This window comes from Amia ocellicauda, chromosome 1 (assembly GCF_036373705.1).
Source record: "Amia ocellicauda isolate fAmiCal2 chromosome 1, fAmiCal2.hap1, whole genome shotgun sequence".
In the NCBI taxonomy this organism is placed as follows: Eukaryota; Metazoa; Chordata; class Actinopteri; order Amiiformes; family Amiidae; genus Amia; species Amia ocellicauda.
This window is the reverse complement of record NC_089850.1, coordinates 19,885,373-19,903,331: the sequence shown is the minus strand read 5'-3', so window position 1 is coordinate 19,903,331 and position 17,959 is coordinate 19,885,373. Positions and strand designations below refer to the sequence as shown.

The 17,959-nt window shown below is 43.5% G+C and overlaps 2 protein-coding genes across 2 annotated transcripts; one reads left to right on the top strand and one right to left on the bottom strand.

The window, feature by feature from the left end:
* The first annotated feature begins 3,005 nt into the window (after nt 1–3,005).
* On the top strand, nt 3,006–6,386 carry LOC136734326 (centromere protein H). Its single transcript, XM_066697930.1, has 10 exons — nt 3,006–3,220; nt 3,307–3,405; nt 4,026–4,081; nt 4,374–4,422; nt 4,670–4,741; nt 5,115–5,171; nt 5,309–5,354; nt 5,742–5,793; nt 5,881–6,038; nt 6,189–6,386. The coding sequence occupies exons 1-10, from the start codon at nt 3,183–3,185 to the stop codon at nt 6,279–6,281; spliced, it is 720 nt and encodes a 239-aa protein (XP_066554027.1). The 5' UTR covers nt 3,006–3,182; the 3' UTR covers nt 6,282–6,386.
* A 3,113-nt stretch (nt 6,387–9,499) lies between these two features.
* Nucleotides 9,500–16,809, bottom strand: adpgk2 (ADP-dependent glucokinase 2). Its single transcript, XM_066697917.1, has 6 exons — nt 16,521–16,809; nt 14,615–14,774; nt 13,355–13,545; nt 12,995–13,091; nt 12,580–12,716; nt 9,500–10,841 (listed from the first exon to the last, which is right to left on the bottom strand). Exons 1-6 carry the CDS (start codon nt 16,735–16,737, stop codon nt 10,183–10,185), a joined length of 1,461 nt encoding a protein of 486 aa, XP_066554014.1. The 5' UTR covers nt 16,738–16,809; the 3' UTR covers nt 9,500–10,182.
* Nucleotides 16,810–17,959: the final 1,150 nt, after the last annotated feature.

The following is a 17,959-nucleotide window of genomic DNA, read 5'->3' as shown; positions in this document are numbered from 1 at the left end:
TTTCTGCTCAGAAAGAAAATTAATACAGAAATGAATTACTAAAAGTAGATTTTTGCACTTAAAGGTGTGCATTCTAAGCCCAACATTCCAGTTCCTGTCAATCTCTACCCTTTTGAAGATTTTGAAAGTTGTATTGCTCCATCTGAATAGGAACTACCTAAACTAAATCCCTCCACTAATGTGAAAGATAAACCTAGAAAAACTCACTAAAGAATAATAGTATCTGCAATCTTCCATTCTGTCACAGTAAAATTGTTGCATGATCTCATGTCAAAAGGAATATTCAGACCATCTAAGTTGATTGGCACAGAGCAACATCTTTAGTGCATTGATACTGACAGTTCTCAGGCTAAAAGGATCCTAAGATACATCCAATATTCAGTGTCACTCAGAGAGTGGCATCTTTTACAGCAGTGACATTCTTTCATCTCTCCTGTCACACCTGCCAAGACAAAATTAAACACAGCAAACACTGTGTCAGGCATGGCAAGGCACACATCAGATCTCTTATCAACAAAAAAGTAATAATGTCACTTTTTAGAATCATACAGCTGTCCGTCACTACATGAAAAATCAGAAAATGTAAGCTATTTTGGAAATGTTATTAAAAGTAAAAAACATGCAACCAGTGCCTTTCACCCTCCGAGTGTTGTTAGTGTTTTATACCATTTCTGTTTCTTTTTTTTTTCCGATTGGCTACTAAATCTTTAATAGCCACAACCCTGAACTCATTAGTGTTGTCTGCAGGTGTAGACTCTGTGTTTACAGACCCCAGAGGGACCAATCTTTTGGAAGGGTGTACTGTATTACTGATACAAATTGTGAGTACAAGAAAAACACAGTTAACAATGGGTTAACATTTCAATCCTGTTGGAAAGACACTGACAATTGAAAAACAGTTTATTGTCTCTATGCTTTTCCAGTTGATTTTTATCCAACTATGATTCATGCCTTATGGCAAAATCATACATACTGCAATGTTTTTGGATTACAATGAAGGCCCGTGATTGGTGCAAATCTACTTAATGGCAGTTATCTACCAACTGGCTAACACCTGTTGAATTTTATTAAGTATAGGAAGTCCGTCATTGCTCTGATCGTTCGACCACACAATCTGTAGACAGCAGTAAAAATAGCTTTCCATCTCTTTCCTGTTTCCATGCAACTCCTCATTTACAGCGTCAGAAAAACTTAATCTCGGCGGCTTATTGCGTTTTATATAATCTTCGAATTGCATATCAATAGAACAAGTGTTGAAATCACAGGGTTTTGTTGGGTCGTTTGATTGATGGTTTCTATTTTTCAGCTTGTGAGTATGCCTTTCATCAAACTGGATTGAATTGTTTACTAATCGAGCACAAAAGCAATCATCGGAACATCCGCAGAGAACTGGAATTGACTACAAATTAGTATTTTTATTTTCTTTCTCTTTTAACAAATACGAAATCGGCATTGGGTTCTAGAATTAAAAGTCAGACATTTGGAATACCTACTGGGTACCACGTTCCTTTCCAATTCATTTTTTTTTTTTTTTTTTAATGGCAGTATGTTCATTACACCTTCATTAATTGTGTGAAGTGAATTTCAAAAACTGCCCAGTACCAGGTCACACTACAAAAGTGATGATGCCAACATGACTCATTACCAGGAGAGCAGGGAGATTCCAGACCAGGTTCCTGCAATGGCGCCCACAATAAAGAGCATTTTCAATTTCATTTTCAGGAGCCCTTTGTTTCCCCACATATTATGGTACATTTCAGTAGAATTGCCAATCTAATCCGAAAACACTCTGCCTCTGTCTGCTCTCCAGGCTAGGGTGGGCAAGTCCAGTCCCCAAGGGCTGAAGAGTTTCTGGTTTTCATCCAGGTCTCCGTTACTTCATTGAAGTCATTATCAGGATCAGATATCAAATCACCTGCCGATTCCAGGTGTGCATGAGTTACTAATTCAAAAGGCGCTTGTAAAAACCTGCAGCAACCTAGACCCTCTGGCACTGACTTTGCCCTGCCCTGCTGTTATGTACCAGTCAGCAGCATGGGTCTTCTGTGACCATAGCCTATACAATTCTGTATCCTTCCTCTCAGAAATCACAACACCGCAGTTCAATCGCATGCATCCTTACACAAAAACAGCCAGGAAAAGAGACAACTCAACTTACAATACCAAATGAAGAGCTGATCAATACTCCTGTAAGAATAAGCCCACTGCATTGACTGTACAAGACAATAGACGTCTATTGATACTGAGCTATTTAACCTATATTTGAATTACAGAAATGATTGTCAAGAAAACACGTTTACATGTTTTAATCTCAATATAGCCACAGGTAAAGACTAATTTATCGGCGCTGCTGTTTTGATCTATAAAGTAATTTAGAAATGTTAAGTCAAATAGGTATTTAGCGCCATCTGCTGCATTTACTCTTGCATTACAATCAAGTCAGCTACAAGTGCTAAAATATCAACTCCTTTTCCTTATTTTTTATGATTTTACTACAAGCTACTGCATTTAAAGCGACGATCCTGGATAATACTGTTTGATATCCAACACGTGCGACGTGCTACAGAGGTTTTATTCATATTTCAAACCGTGAATGCCAGAAGTATAACCAACACGACCGAAGGATACGGGAACGCAAGGCCACGCTGAGGTGGATCCCTTCTGTGCTCAGGTGTAAATTTAAACATGGCTTCCTTACCAAACTATTCCCGTGATGTTCGTACACAACACAGATTGCTGAAAATATGGTTATTGTTGGACTATTTTGACGGACAAATCCGGCCAATCCGCAATTCAGTCAACAGCTTTCCACCTCAAAATGTGTCCCGATAGTCATTATTACTATTATTATTTCTTCATTGAATCGAATAGTACTCAAGTATACATGGAAAACGGGCAACAACGCAGGACGCAAAAAAGCAAACAAAGAAAAGGGTTGCATTTTAAAGGGGGAAAAAATAGAAATCTTCACCCAAAAGTGCTGCCAAGTCACGAAAGCGGAAGTCGGAGATGCAGGCTACCGTTACTTCCGGTGTCTGTGTGTACGGAACCGCCCAGAGGACACACCGTGCTGCGATTCCGCACCGTTCACCGTGACGCACCGTATAGTGCGCGTAAAACAGTGTATACTACAATACAATAGCGTGTATTAAAGCACAGCGCACACACAACCAGCCGAAACCATGGATAGAAACCAAAACACTACAGCTTCATCCTCCAGGTACGTCCTAACCGAGCATGTGTTTGCCCGGGTATCGATGCGGGGCAATGAGCACAGCTGTAATTGTCTTTTCTTTTCCACGCCAGCTGCGCCCCCCACAGCCCTGTTGCGCAGCCCGCCGTGGGGAGGCCGGGGCGGGAAGCGGAGGAAGAGAGGCCCACCAGGCCCCTAATGAAACTGGTTGAGTTCAGTGTCACCTGTCCGTCCCTGTACTGTGATGCGAGGGCATCACATTTTTTAATCATGTGTTTACCATGTGATATTGCCATGTATTACCATGCTTTTACACTATTTATACCTTTTCCCATAATTGTACATAATCACTTTTTTTGCCATGTTATTTAGATTGTACCATTATTATACCACATATTTACCACAGTTACAAATCTCTGTAATTTTACACCCTGTTCTGATGCAAACTACTCCTAGCTCCTTATACAACACTACGATTACTGTGATTGCAAACAATAACTGATTTTAACCTGCATACTGCCGTACCGTAATACATTTCCAATAATATAGCATGCAAGAAGTACTGTACGTGCACAATATCTTCAGATTTAAATCCTAGTTCACATATGCAATCTAGGAATGCTATATAGATGTAAATTAGAAAAATAAATGGCTTCATGTTTGTCACTTTAACCTATTTCTTTCATCATCATCATCATCATCATCATTATTATTATTATTATTATTATTATTATTATTATTATTATTATTATTATTATTATTAATTTGATAGCTGCCCTTACCCAATGGCAATTCAGTTTCAGTAAGTGGAAATTCATATTTTTACTTGCAGGCTCAGGGAGCAGATGAAACAGCAGTATCTGGATATGAAAACCTGGCTGGCGCTGAGTGAGTGCCTCACAGTCTTGATTTATTTATTACCGTTACACTGGGGAAATCTATTAGTGCCATTTTATGTAGAGCTTTTCTCACTGATGGATGACGGCAATGAGGAGGATTCAGCTTTTCCCTGTGTCAAAGAAAACAAATGTAGGATGTAGCTCACAGGGGATGCTTTGGAATCGCGCAAGAACAAAAAATAAAAAGTAGGTGAGGTGACTAGGATCCCAACGTTGTCAGACATATCGCAAGAGACACATTTGTTAAAGGTTTTCAAAATGTCCTGCTTGTACCTTTGTAGGAAACCCAGTTTTTGCCGAAGAAACTACAGATCCCTCCCTGAGTGTCAGGTAAGTTGACACAAAACAGCAGTTAAGTATATAAGTGAACAGAGGTTTTATTGGGTGGATAAATGGGCAACTCGTGGCAGACAGATGGCAGTATTAAGCGAACATGCTGCACTCACAACGAATGCACACAGATACCTCGAAAGGGAAGGCACGGCAGTACAACGTTCAGGTGTAAAGCATGTATGCAAGCTATAAGTCAGTGTCCTATATAGCACAGTATAAATACATGTGTATTGGTATCTTGCAGTATGGAGAATGTTGAGACGCCCTATGAAAGCCTGCTGTCGGACCTCCGTACCAAACAGCTAGCCGTTCATCGGTAAGGACAGGTGTTTGCCTGATGACGCAGCAAGGCACCTGTCCATCTTCATTACACTGCCAGGTTATATCGCTTTCCTCCTCGTTATGAGAGGAGTTGACCTCCAGGGACCAGGCTTCTGTCTCCGTTGGGCCACAGAGTGCAACACATGGCTTCCCACATGATGACATCATTGCTGGCTCCCATCAGCTTGTATAAATTAAACATTTCCTTAAGCCTCTCTTTGGTTAAGATTCCTGCAGAATTCCTGCAGAGGTTCCCTGTGTTTATTTATTGAATTAACTGAATGTGAACTTGACATTTGTACCGCTGCAGAGTGTCTGATATTTTATTTTTGTACTTTTCGAACTTCTCTGTGGTCCGAACCATGAAGAATGCAGTGTGCACAGGCGCTTCTGCATGAGATCCAAAAGAACAGGGAGAGTGATGTGTAAGCATGATTCATGTATTGTCTCCACTCGGTTTTGTCAACGTGTGCAACATTTCTGAATTTTTATATTATTTTACTTTTTTGTCTGAACCAAAATCGTACAATTAAATAAGTTGCTTTTCTTCTCCCACCTTGAGGCAAGTCTCCGTTGACCTGTGCCAGAGAATAGCATCCATCCAGAAGGTATGCTGCACCAGTCAGGCCTATGCTCTCATTTAAAAAATATATTTAAGAGCAGATTTACTGGAAACAAAAGTCTTAACCTTTAAAAATGGCATGTAACAGGCTTGACAAAAATATTTTACCCAGGTGTATCAGGGCTTGTGTTTCAACACAAGACATTAGAAATTAAGGCAGGTAAATACAATGTAGGCTTAAGTTGCACAACTTTGGGTTGACTTGCCAGCAGGTGGGGTATGGAAGCTCAGTGTGTAGTATTTTCCACTCTTAGCTGTTCTAGAACAAAATTCTTTGTTACCATTAACTACAAACTATGCATTAATGTATTATTTCTTTCTATTTTAAACTCAAGTCAGCGTTTGGAACATTTTTAACAATTTATTTTTACAGGAAAACCGAGAACTGCGATCCCTAATCGGCCAGGTTTCTAAGAGGCGCTTTGGTAAGTGATGTTCAAAGGCCCGAGGGGAGCAGTAAGCGCACAGGGGCATCGCACTGGTTCTCCTCCCTCCTCCTTTCAATCTCCCAGAACTGAAGATGGTGCTGCAGAGTCTCCTGCACACTCTCAGGACCCAAGCAGAGGTCAGGGAGAGGGCTGGGCGGATCACCGCTGACTCCCACACTGCCACGCAGGCCTATCTCGACCAGAGTTACCAAGTGGCGCTGACACTGCAAGAAGTCTTTCGGGTAATTTCCGTCCCTCTTGTCAGTTTATTGAAGCCTGTTTAGCATCCTCTACAATTCCACAGAGCACATGCCATTGTTGTATTTAAGACATAAATTAAGCTATTTTATTGTTAATTCCTCCTTCTGCGTTTCTCCCCCCAACTCCATTAGAGACTAATTCTGTGTGCAAAAATCAACTGGGTGGAAGATCCGAAACTCTTGAGCGCTGTGCTGTCTATGAAGGACAGTAATGCTTCGGAATAGATGCAAAGCTTGTTAGCATTTTTAAATGTTTGTATCTGTTAAATATTTTATTTTAAATTATATCACATGCCCTGGAAGATTTTAATAAATGTTTTGTCTTTCTAACTGGGTTTAGTCTGTCTTGACAATGGCTGATGTCAGTGTACAGGAGCTGCAGCACTTGGCATAGTAAATGATCACGCAAGGTATGTGAAGAAACCAGTCAGGCATGGTGCCCTGCTGAATTGACTCCTATTACACATTGAACATGGTGAGTGTCAGTGTTTTTAATACAGACAAGCCCAAAATAAAAAACAACATGGCAAGGTTAACTAAACACCAAGCTCTGAACTTTAAAAACTCTGATAAGAAATCATCCTGTAGCTGAGTCCTGACTGGGGGCAGTTCTGCCAGAGAACAGCCAGTTAATCTAAAGTGTTTTTTTGTTCCTTTTGCCCTGTTAATCTGTGCCCCTTTAAATGCTGCCCTAAATGTGCCACAGGCCTCCAGAGGCTGTCTGTGGCCTCATTAAAAGGTTTATCTCGGGATGTAGGTTTGTGATTAATGGCTTAACACCACACTCCACAGACCTAGATAAGGATTTAAGAACACAAGTGTGGAATCTCCTCGAAGCTTCCACTTTTAATTAAATGCCCAAATCCGACGCACAGTTTCATTTAACCTTTCGTGTTTCTTTGCTGTTTGTCTCTTTTTTTCTTTATTCGGATTGTGTGCACTTCCAGTTCAGAGGGTGTCCAGAGGATTAAGGGCAGAGTCCTCCTCGTGAGAAATAGCTTTTAGCTTGAATTCTTACATCTAACAAAACACTGACCTCATATTTACCTAATAATGAAACCAGAAATGGAAAACTTTCCCCAGCGTTTATGCTGATGCAGTGATTATAAATGCCTATTATCAAATACCATCAGCTAGTACTAAGCTGTTTTGAGGACCTAGTGTGGTTTCTGGAGTGCTTTTTTCCCCACACAAGCATTTTGGTAACATGAATTTAAGTATAGTCCAATGGGTGTCAGTGAGCCCCCAAAGGCATGACAACCAGAACAAAAGGGAAAAGACAGTGTTGTGGAATGTAAAGTTTTTTTTATTCAACGCAGGTCAGAACAAGCCCTAGAGAATTTATATTTTCTTGAGATTCCAGTAGCCCTCCACACCTGCCTCAACCCCCACTTTTTCCCCCTCTCGCCCTGGCCCTAGAGGAACTTGTCTGCTGGATCCCCCCACCACAGTGCACTCAGTGACTGTAATCAAGACTTTAGCTACGTGTCAATAATCTGGGCATCAGTCCTTCTCTGTGGTTTTCTGATCCATAAGCAGGTGATGATCGGTAACTTTTCCAGAATTTCACAGCCACCTTGAAATCACCAGCGGCCTAAATTGGAATTTAACTGCCAATACTTATTTTGATTTGTCATATCGTTATTTTTATTTACTGCTAGATGTTCCTCACGACCCCTAGGTTAAGAACCCCTGCTCTAGAAAAACAGCACGTATGGTTTGAGCATCGATCTTGATCTCATATAAAATGCACGATTAAATGTGGACAAAACCTATACACCGCACTGCAGCTCAAATCCCAGGTGTTTGGGTGGTGGCCAGTTCACAGAAGCTGAAAACCAAAATCCTGTTTAGTTACAGAAATGTGGCCGAGCCAGATTTACACTTCAGATTCCACACACAGATCCAGCTAAGATAGTGTAGTGTGTGTCTCTGGCCTACAAGGGTTTCCCGGCCTTAGTTCCGAGTTGGTTTTCACTCCCTTTCCTTTCCTTGAGCCCTTAATTGAACTAGCTTGAACTGAATTAGCTCCTTTCTAGCTTTTATAATTTATTATTCAGACCTGGGTTTCAGATTCTTTCTGCTTCGTGTGTGTTTTTCTCAAGACATTCGTCAAGCAGAAAAACAGTCTGTGTCCTCAGCTTGTTTAATGAGCTGCTACCGCTCTCTTAAAGCTGTCTAAACAACTCTTAACAGGTTACCAAGTAGTGATGCACAGAGAAGTTTAGGAAGTACATGGCCTCAAACACTCCCCTCGTAAACATGGCAAATTCTTCTCCGGCTCATCTGATCACATTCCAGACACCTGCTCAGTGAACTGCACCCCTACATGAGAGCAGCTCTAAAACCTGGCACTCACGGAGGAGTTTAATAAGATTTTCTGCACAACAAATTGTCTTGTTCAGGAGCTCTAATTAGATTTAATAAAGGTTGCATCAAGGTGTATTTGATTAGTCGATGGGAGCAAGAGTTCATCTGGAACCAAAACCAGAAAACGGAGACCGGTATTCACAGAACGCACATCGGCTCTCCTCCAGGACAAGTAGTTTGCATTTAATAAAACGAGCAGGCACTGTGGCTCTACAGGGTCAGCCCTGGTCTTCATATTCCCATTCTGCTGTGTGAGAAGCTCTTTTCCCTTTTAGAGCCGAGATTCCTGTCTGTCGCACTGCACTCGCTCTGTCACAGTAAAACAGACTTCCAGGCACAGGAGGCGCATTAAACATTCCATTTCCTTTCTGGGGTGTAGTATTGTGTTGTGTGCTTATAATCACCCCATCTCCCACTGGAACAATCACTTACTGAATGTAAATTTCAGTGAGGTTTTGTGTTTTTTCTTAAAAAAAAAAAAAAAACTAAATCCTGCTCTGGGTAAATCAAAGTATTTTTTTTCTTCATATTATCCTGTTTTTTCAATGTGAAATATTCACTTTTTCAAGTTCTGCTACATGTTTCTATGGTATCTCCAGCACAACACTGAACAAATGATTAGTTCCCAAAAGAGTGATCTAGAAAACCAACCCTGAAAAAATTAAATCAGTCACAAAAAAGAAATGAGAACAATGAATATGAAATAGACAGCCGCAGATTAGCATGATTTATAAGGAATGGAAAAGGAAGAAAAGAAACCATTAAAAAATATGGATGTAATGATTTCACCAGTCTGCGGGAGAGGGGGCAAATTAAAGCTGCATCGTCGTCTTTGGGAAGCAGTGTTCACACAAACCGAGCAGCCCATCAATCTTACTTTAACATTCAAGGGTCTGCGAACAGACTGCAGCATCGAATAACAGGCAACTCTAGCGCCAAGGACCAGGCTGAGTGGAGCACTGATTGCCCAGCACTGAACAGGTCACTGCAAATCCACTAGGTCTGTGCCACTAGATTGCCCCACCCCACCCATTTACAACGAGAAAGACCCCAAGAATAACCTCAGTTGAAGGTGTTTGGATGATCACAAATTTATTTATGTTAACATTCCCAGCCAGGATAAAAAGTTTCAAAGTTGGTCCCTTTTAAATGTTGGTATGGCCAGAATTTAAACAAAACAAAATAAAAGCAAACATGAACATCTGTGTAGTGAAAGACATTTGCGCCTGCAGGAGAGCGACGCAATGTCTTCATTAGGGGATGCATAATTAAACTGAACCCGCAAAACAGACTGAAGCAAGGCAAGGACAGCACAACACACAAGCACTGAAAGCATACATGTGTGGTATGTAGACAGGTATGTAGCAGTTTCACAGCTTTCTTGATCAATTCATACATGGTTCCTTCTCTGATAGTGGCTTCTCGGAATAAGCAGCTGCTTTCGTGTGAGAAGGGATTTTAATTCCCAAGACCAATGCAGATGGGAGAGGAAGAAACTAAGGGTGATAAAAACAAACACTGGAGCGTTTCACAGTAACACAGGATGTAGTCCACACTCTTTAAACCAAAAAAATAGGCTCCTCTGATATTGCACTGGATCTGGAAAAAGTTGCAACCAAAACCAAAATAAATAAAAGGTAAAACAAACAATAAAGGGTAATTCACATGAGGTGGGAATGATCTCGTTGACTGAATTAAAAACAGGAAAAAAGTTTTTTTGCCTGAGTATTACTCACCTCGCCCCCCCCTCCCCCTGCTATATCTGCAGCACCAGTCCGGCCGCTGATATATTGTCCCCTCCCCCTGCGGTCTGATACACCTCGGTGCACACCAGCACGGGCGCCACGCAGATCTCATAGTCGGCCTCCTCCCAGCAGGACACGGGCTTGGTCTCCAGGAAGGGGATGCGCTGGCTGCCCTCCTGCTGGCTGATGGAGAAGGAGTCGTCCATGATGAGCTTGGCCTTGCTGGGGTTGATGTCGGGCGAGCCACAGACGTGCCGGTTTGCGGTGAGCGAGGCCTTGGCGGTGGCCGACATGGTGTTCTTCCAGGAGGAGCCGCGGGTCACGATGATGGCCTGGAATGCCAGCGTGTGGACGTGCAGGCGGGTCAGGCGGCGGTCCCTGGGCCCGGCGTTCAGCAGGCGGTACAGCTCGCGCATCTGGTCCAGCACGGTGGCCACGCGGGGGTTGGGGTCCGAGAGAAGCGTGACATTGCCCTCCTTCAGCAGGCTCAGCAGGTTGGGCAGCTCCTGCTCGTTCATGCCCAGTGAGTCGGCCTGGGGCACCACTTTCCCCAGCAGCTCCGCCAACAGACCCCGGTCCACGAAGGAGGCCATCTCGAAGTGCACACTTGTCTCCTGCCCTGCTGCCTCCATCAGCCGCCCCAGACTGTGCAGACGTGCCTCCCTCTCCCCTGCAGAGACATGCGCAGCAACATTAGACTGATACACAAACACGTAGAGTGATGTTAGGTTGATAAACATACACACAGCAATGTGAAGTTGATACACACACACAGTGGGTTAACTAGGTTGATTAACACAAACAAACACACACACACACTCACACCATCAGACTGTTACACAAACACGCAGAGCAATGTCAAACTGACAACACACACAGCGCTGCAAGACAAATACACACTTGGGAGCACACACAGACAACCAGTACCATCAGATACACAACTCCCAACTCACTGGTGCCCCCAGAAAACACTCTGAACGAGAGGGGAACGTCGGTTTTTACAGACTCCTATTTCGGCTTGGTATCTAAGCACATATCCATCCATTCGAATTAATCTCCTGAGGGGGGGGGTGCAAAGCTACACAGGGGATCGGCCCGTTTTTGAAGTGTGGGTCCCGACCGTGGAAACACTAGCTGCTCAGATAACCATCTGTTAGTTTGCTTTCAAAACAGGAGCGTCTCGACTGGTGTTGGTTTCAAAAGGATGTGACAGAACACATCAGTGTCGTCTCTCCATACGCGGAGGCACCAGACTGTGATCGCTCTGGTACAGGGCATGTAGCTGCTTGGTTTATAGATACAGACCCGGAGAGCTGCAAGAGACATAAATCACATGGGGAAAGGAAGGAGTGCAACTGAAACAGTAGAACATAGTAGCTCACATGCTGAGAGGAGAGAAAGAAAGATTTAATACTGAATCTTTTAATGCAATCAAGACACTTGCGATGACAAAAGCAACGAAAAGAGATGTAATTCCACATGCTGCAGTGTTAGATGGGAACCCAAGTTAGTTGTGCAACATTAAAACCCTCCAAATGTGCATGTGGGCTGAATAAACCCATTCAGAAGACAAACCTCAAGCATGCCTGCTGGGTCAAACACTCAAGCAAGTCCCTCTCAAAGTGATAGAGACTAAAACAATTAAAATAATCACAATCCCTTTTAAAACGAGATGGTGCCATTTATATGACTTTGTTGAGTAGAGGTCTGCAGCTTCACAGTAGCCATATGGCTCAGACTGGCCTCCAGGGCATTTAAATAAATAAACTCAACATCCCAGTGAGCTTACGTCACACAGCTGTTAACTGCCCCAGCTCTTTACGCTGGTGACTTTGGTCCACTTAAGAATTCACGGGATGCTTTCCAGCGATAATCGCATGTTCTCAGGATACTCAAGTGTCTCCACAGGCTACGTCACACACAAACAATGCTGAAGCATTTCCCATCAAGGATCATAACCGGGCAAAGAAGAAAATATAGGTGACATGCTTTAGAGGTTAAAAACAATGAAAACAAAATAAATCAAGACCAGAAATAAAGGAATGCAAGGAGGACCTCTCACCACGATGAAAGCCTTCACACGCATAGGTCTGACCTCCGTGTGGAGAGCTGAGGAAACGCAGTGATTAAGACCCAAAAGAGTGAAGGTGCACAGTTCAGGAACATCAGATATTTAACATTTCAGCAATGTTAAATATCTAATGTATCAGCTGTAAAACAATTGTGAGCAGATAAACACGAGAGTGATGGAAGAGACTCCCAAGAACAGGTGCATGACAGAATTTCCTTTGGTTTAAAATCTCCCACGTGTAAACAAAATGGACACACGCATCTATATCTAGCAGCCATCATGACACGCCTGTGGAAAAGGACACAGTGGCCAGCTGTGTTGGTCCACGACTCCTCACCCTCTTTAAAGGGATAGTTGTCCATCATCTGTAGGCCTCCCACCACCAGCAGGTCAGGTCTGAAGTCCTGCAGCTGCTCCTCAAAGTCCTCCATGGAGTCCAGGAAGGGGTTGTGGTCATCGCTGTGGACAATGTACCTGCGAGGCGACGCACAGGGCTGCATTTGTACAACTATTACCACCACACAGTTAACGCCAGGTTAATCCAGAGGAGGAGACGCGAAAACACCACACACACATGCAAAGCAGGGGAAGTGTCAAATCCTGCATGGTGCTTGCCATAGAGTCAAGAGAAGCAAATTCAGTATTTGCCTGTTTAGTTCTGACCAACTTAACATGACAGTAAAAGGCCAGTTTTGATGATGAATATTGAATATTTACCAAACCTATTATACATGATGATAATGTTCTCTTACCTGTTGGCTCTCCTTGCCGTGTACTCCCCCCACTGAGCCCCAGAGGGATACTCTAGTATCAGGTGGATATCGGGCTCCTCCACGGTGTTTCCTGCCACTGGAAGCAGACACAGGCGAGAGGGGAGTCAATTAGACTGGGTCTCAGGGCTGGGCCGGGATCTTAAAATTCTCTATTTAACCCGCGACTGGCTTCATTGGACCAGTTCTGAAGGTGCTGGTGATTCAAAGATTTATAAAACCCTGCTGAACGGAGCTAAACTGGGATGAACTGAGCTACACTGCACAGCCACTGCCATGCTGGAGAATGGTTCATCAGCCCAATTCAGCATCAATCCATACACCTCTCCCAGCAGTGCTGACCTGTAATGCCGGGCGACAGGACGTCCTTGAAATCCGGGCTGAAGCTGCCCCCCAGGAGAACGTCACAGCCTTCCTGTGCCAGCCTGTTGGCCATGACGGCCGCGTTGCCCCCCACCGCCCAGCGGTTGCCCGGCAGCTCCCTGGACGCCTCCACCAGCTCTCTGAACAGAGTGTCATTGGCCACGAAGCGCCTGTGGGAGAGCTCAGGGTTACAAGAACGCAGAGCACAGCCGCCCTGCTACAGCAGTGAGGGAGACCGGACTCCGTTCACAGCCGGGACACACAGGGCTCCTGTGCTTTGGCCAATATAGAGGGCATGTTGTCTTATTCAGAGACTGTTTATTTTAGGAGCACAGATAGCTCTTTCAAATAATACCTGAAAATGTGCAATAAGGGCTTATATCACAGTCAGGTACAATATTATTTGTTTCATTGAAACTGGTGTCTAGCAAGAAAGGGGAAATGTGTTCTGAAGAGATATTTTTAGAAAACACCACCGTGATGCATCCATTACTCCTGCCACATACTTCAGCAGACTTCTGGTCTGAGAATCAACCGAAACTATTTTGGCACAGACCCTGTCCACATGCAGGGCCTTATCTCTCACTCTCATGAGTTCTGGTTACAATGTGCACAGCAAGTTTAGAAGCATTTGCTTTTTGTCTGCATATTCAAACCCACTTGCAAATGAGGACAGTCGTCCTGCAGAGACACTCGAGCGCATGGTGTGTGGCTGCTGCCCATCAGTGGTGATGCTGGTGGGTGAAGGGCTTGAATTTCCTTTTATGTTGATTTTTTGTTGATCTAATTCTGTGTTAGATTAACTTTTTTATTTCTTCAATTATAAAGGACATTAGGCCTGACAGGTCAACTGGACAGGCCAACAGAAATCCCCTTCCACTTCCAGCCTTCCACTCACAGTATGCAAAGTGGAAAAACAAGCTGCACCGACACACCAACTGAAATGCAGTTCCCCAGAGCAGTTCCCCCGAGGAGCCCCACTGTGTCTACTGGTTTCCATTCCACCTGTTTGAGAAATCCTTTAGAACTCATAAATCCAGCTCTTTTGCCTCAGGGAACACAATTAAACCTGTAGTAGTAAGACCTAAATATCTAAACGAGAGGAGACTTGACGTCTCATTGATCAGGTGTCTGGAATTTAACCATCTGTGGTACAAAACAAACTACAAATACAGTATAATTACCACCGGTGTGGGTGCATTATTAATGGATAACTGCCCGAGGCTTGTTTGCACTTACTCTGAGGCAGCACCGGGGGAGAAGAAGTAGGCAAAGCTCTGAGACATCTGCTCAATGCTCTCGATGTAGTCGTGGTGCAGGGGGCTACCGCTGGGCCGGATGCCCACCTTGTTGAGCAGCGAGACGCCATCCACGATGATGTCCACACAGCCCCCGAAACCTACAACACACCACGGGAGGACAGACAATTTCAGTGTGATCGTGTACAGACAGAATCAAATGCAGATACATTATAGTTGCTACAGTTATCAAAAGTTGCATGACAAAGTTTGGATACAAGCAGAATTTGTTATTAACTGGATTCCTCTACATTTACTGCAAGATTAAAAACCTCTGCAGACACCATTTAAAAAAGTTAAGTTTAAATGTACAGATGAATAATTTAAATTAAATATTAAAAAAAAGTAGTGGAAAATGAACCACAACACAGCTTCACTTATATTCCTGTCCCCAAAATGTGTGTGTGTGAATGAATTACAGGTGTATGCAGCAGGAGGCTGTAACATTCAGAAACTTAGCGAGTTAAAAACTACTGGCTTAAAAACATCTGGAATTTCTCCTGCAGCTAAATAACTGCAGGGATCCATAAAGGGTGTTTTTTATTTCTACAGACTCCTCAAAATGAATGTCTCATGGGTGTAACTAGAAAGGGTTATGGCCAATTTGAGAAGTTGTAGTTGAGTAAGAATGGATAACTTCAAAATGAATAACTAGCCTTAGTAACTACAAGCAGCAGCTTATTTTTTCTTTTTTAAAATCTTTCATGACAATGCAGGAGAGTTAAAAGTGCAGATTAAGAAACGTGGTAGTTGGCATTGTGATCTTAACACTGTCAAAGTTCATTCAGTAGAGTAAGCAATCTGCATAAATACAGGTTTGTCATCTGAGGTTATCAGATGTGGTAAAGAACTGAAAAGATATGGCTATCATTATTATTATTCCACATTGCTCTCCAGTGATTAACCAGGGGCCACTTGCATTCAGAACATTTTACCACCACACATTTAAAAGATGAATATACAGCATGTTAATAGTTGTTGGGGTGAAGTAAAAGAAAAAATCAGTTAAAGTATCTTGGTCTTTGCTAGTTTGGGGTTGTCGGAGGAGTGCGTTTGCTTTGCACTCACTCACTAACACACCCACAGAGGGGTGTCAGGGGCTGATAAGCACATTCCTCACAGTTGCAACTGTACAGATCAATAGTGCAAGAAGTCCTCAAGACTAATGAAGCAGCTTCCCTGCCACAGTTCTTTTAATATGTAAACACTAGACAAATTAGCAAAAGACACACAAAAAGAGTCGTGTCTGAATTTCCATTATCTTTGGGACCTTGCATACATTAACACAGTTTTGAAGGGACATACAAAAAAAAAAAAAAAAAAAAAACTTCATAAAATGATATTTATATTAATTCATGATTGATCTTGTAATTGGACCAAAACAGCCCACTGGCCAAATCAGTTTTATAATTTGATCATGGATGTTCACTTTTGTATGGCATCTCTCAAAGCATCAATAAGAAACGTATTAGTATCAACAGAGCGCATATTTGGGAAACAAATCAACGAACAAAAATCCACTAGTTTGAGGACTGTTTGTGACCATCGTGTCTAAAATATAAAAATATAGCATTATACCTTTCCAACACGCTATCATTTGTAGCCTACGTGTAGTTTATGTGCAGATACAAAGATACCAAAGAGACTATGTATCCTGGCTTTATTCAACTAAGCCTGAACGTAAAGTTGTGTCCATTGGAAAAACAGAAAACATCTGAGAGAGAGAGAGAGAGAGAGAGAGAGAGAGAGAGAGAGAGAGAGAGAGAGAGAGAGAGAGAGAGAGAGAGACAGACTTTAATCCCCGGGATAACGTGGCGTGCACTCGTCTGTGTGTTGAACAGACTCACCGATGGCCACTCTGCGGCGGTGCACGTCCCTCTCCGCGCCCGCCTTGCGCTCGGCTCTCAGCAGGGAGGACAGCACCGCGTCCAGCCGCTCGTCCAGCGGGTCCGGCACCGGCGACCGCCACCACAGCGCCAGCAGCAGCCCAACCACAGACACCACTGTGCCGCATCTCACCAGCGAGGAGCCGCCGCCGCCGCCGCCTCCACCGTCCGCCGCCATTGCCTACAACAGTGCAGCCAGCAGGCGAGCAGCACCGCCAGTTACAGCCGGCGCAGTGTGGGAAACGACCGGGGGGCGGAGGAGTGACTGACAGCAAAGCGGAAGTACGCTCGGTTCACTTCGGACTATATCGGTGGCGTTCGTGTAGCGCAGACGTCCGCAGTTCTGCACTGCTCCACCAATGGGATGGCTGGAATCCCGCAGATCTGCGCTCCAACAACGCCACCATCATGCTGACCGAACTGACACAGCCTGTATTTATTGGTTGTCCCCCCTTTAAAATGAAAAATACACCAATATGACATCCTATTTGCGTGGTTTTAAATGTATACTCAAGATAAGATCGCCTGAATCATGTCATGGAAGCTTTGTATGTAATGCAGATGTCTGTGACGTGCTTTTACATGTGTAATGATAGAAACCCGACTGGCAGTGAGGGAAAGGACAACAATGGATGTGTTTGTGTGTGAGGATGTGGACGTTACAAATGGTACATGGACTGGAAAATGCAATGTCATTCAAACAGGAACTGCCCCTCGGCGTCTGTCTGCTTCTCCCATCACTGGCAAGGAGATGGAGACACGTGTGCGCATGTGCAGACGCCAGAAAACAAAATCGCACTTTAAATAGTAACACAGGTTAACGATCGCCTGCTGCAAATATGCACGTTTTGAGATACCGCAGGGTACCAGTTTGACTTATCAACCGCAGCTCAGCGATGCCCCCCTGGAGCCTGGTGCACACACAGCAGCTGCAGCATGGCGTCAAATGGCCACCAGGGTGCGAGGATGCAAGGTCAATTCGTTGTGCCAGAGCCTCAGATTTGGGTGGACTGGATGAAACTCCATGCTGAACTTCTTGGTAGTTGTTGTGGTGGGGGCTCTTAGACATATTTGCGATGGGAAACCTTGTAGGCGGCATCAGCAGCAGCATCTGAATTTGTTCTTTTGATTATTGTGTGTATATGTGTCTGGTGGACCTGCCAAGCTCTCCATCATGAATATAAACAAATAAATGAACTTGATACCAGCAGATAAAAAATGTTTCCCATATTATAGTATTATAATGCACTTACCTGTAGTGATTGGAGTTTCTATGTTCAGTAATTATTTCCAAACCCAATCTTTTGCTACCCTCTAGTGGCGACATTACACAGCATTTCGAAAAGATGCATATTGATTATTAAAAATCATATCTAATCTCCGGGAGAATATGATAATTC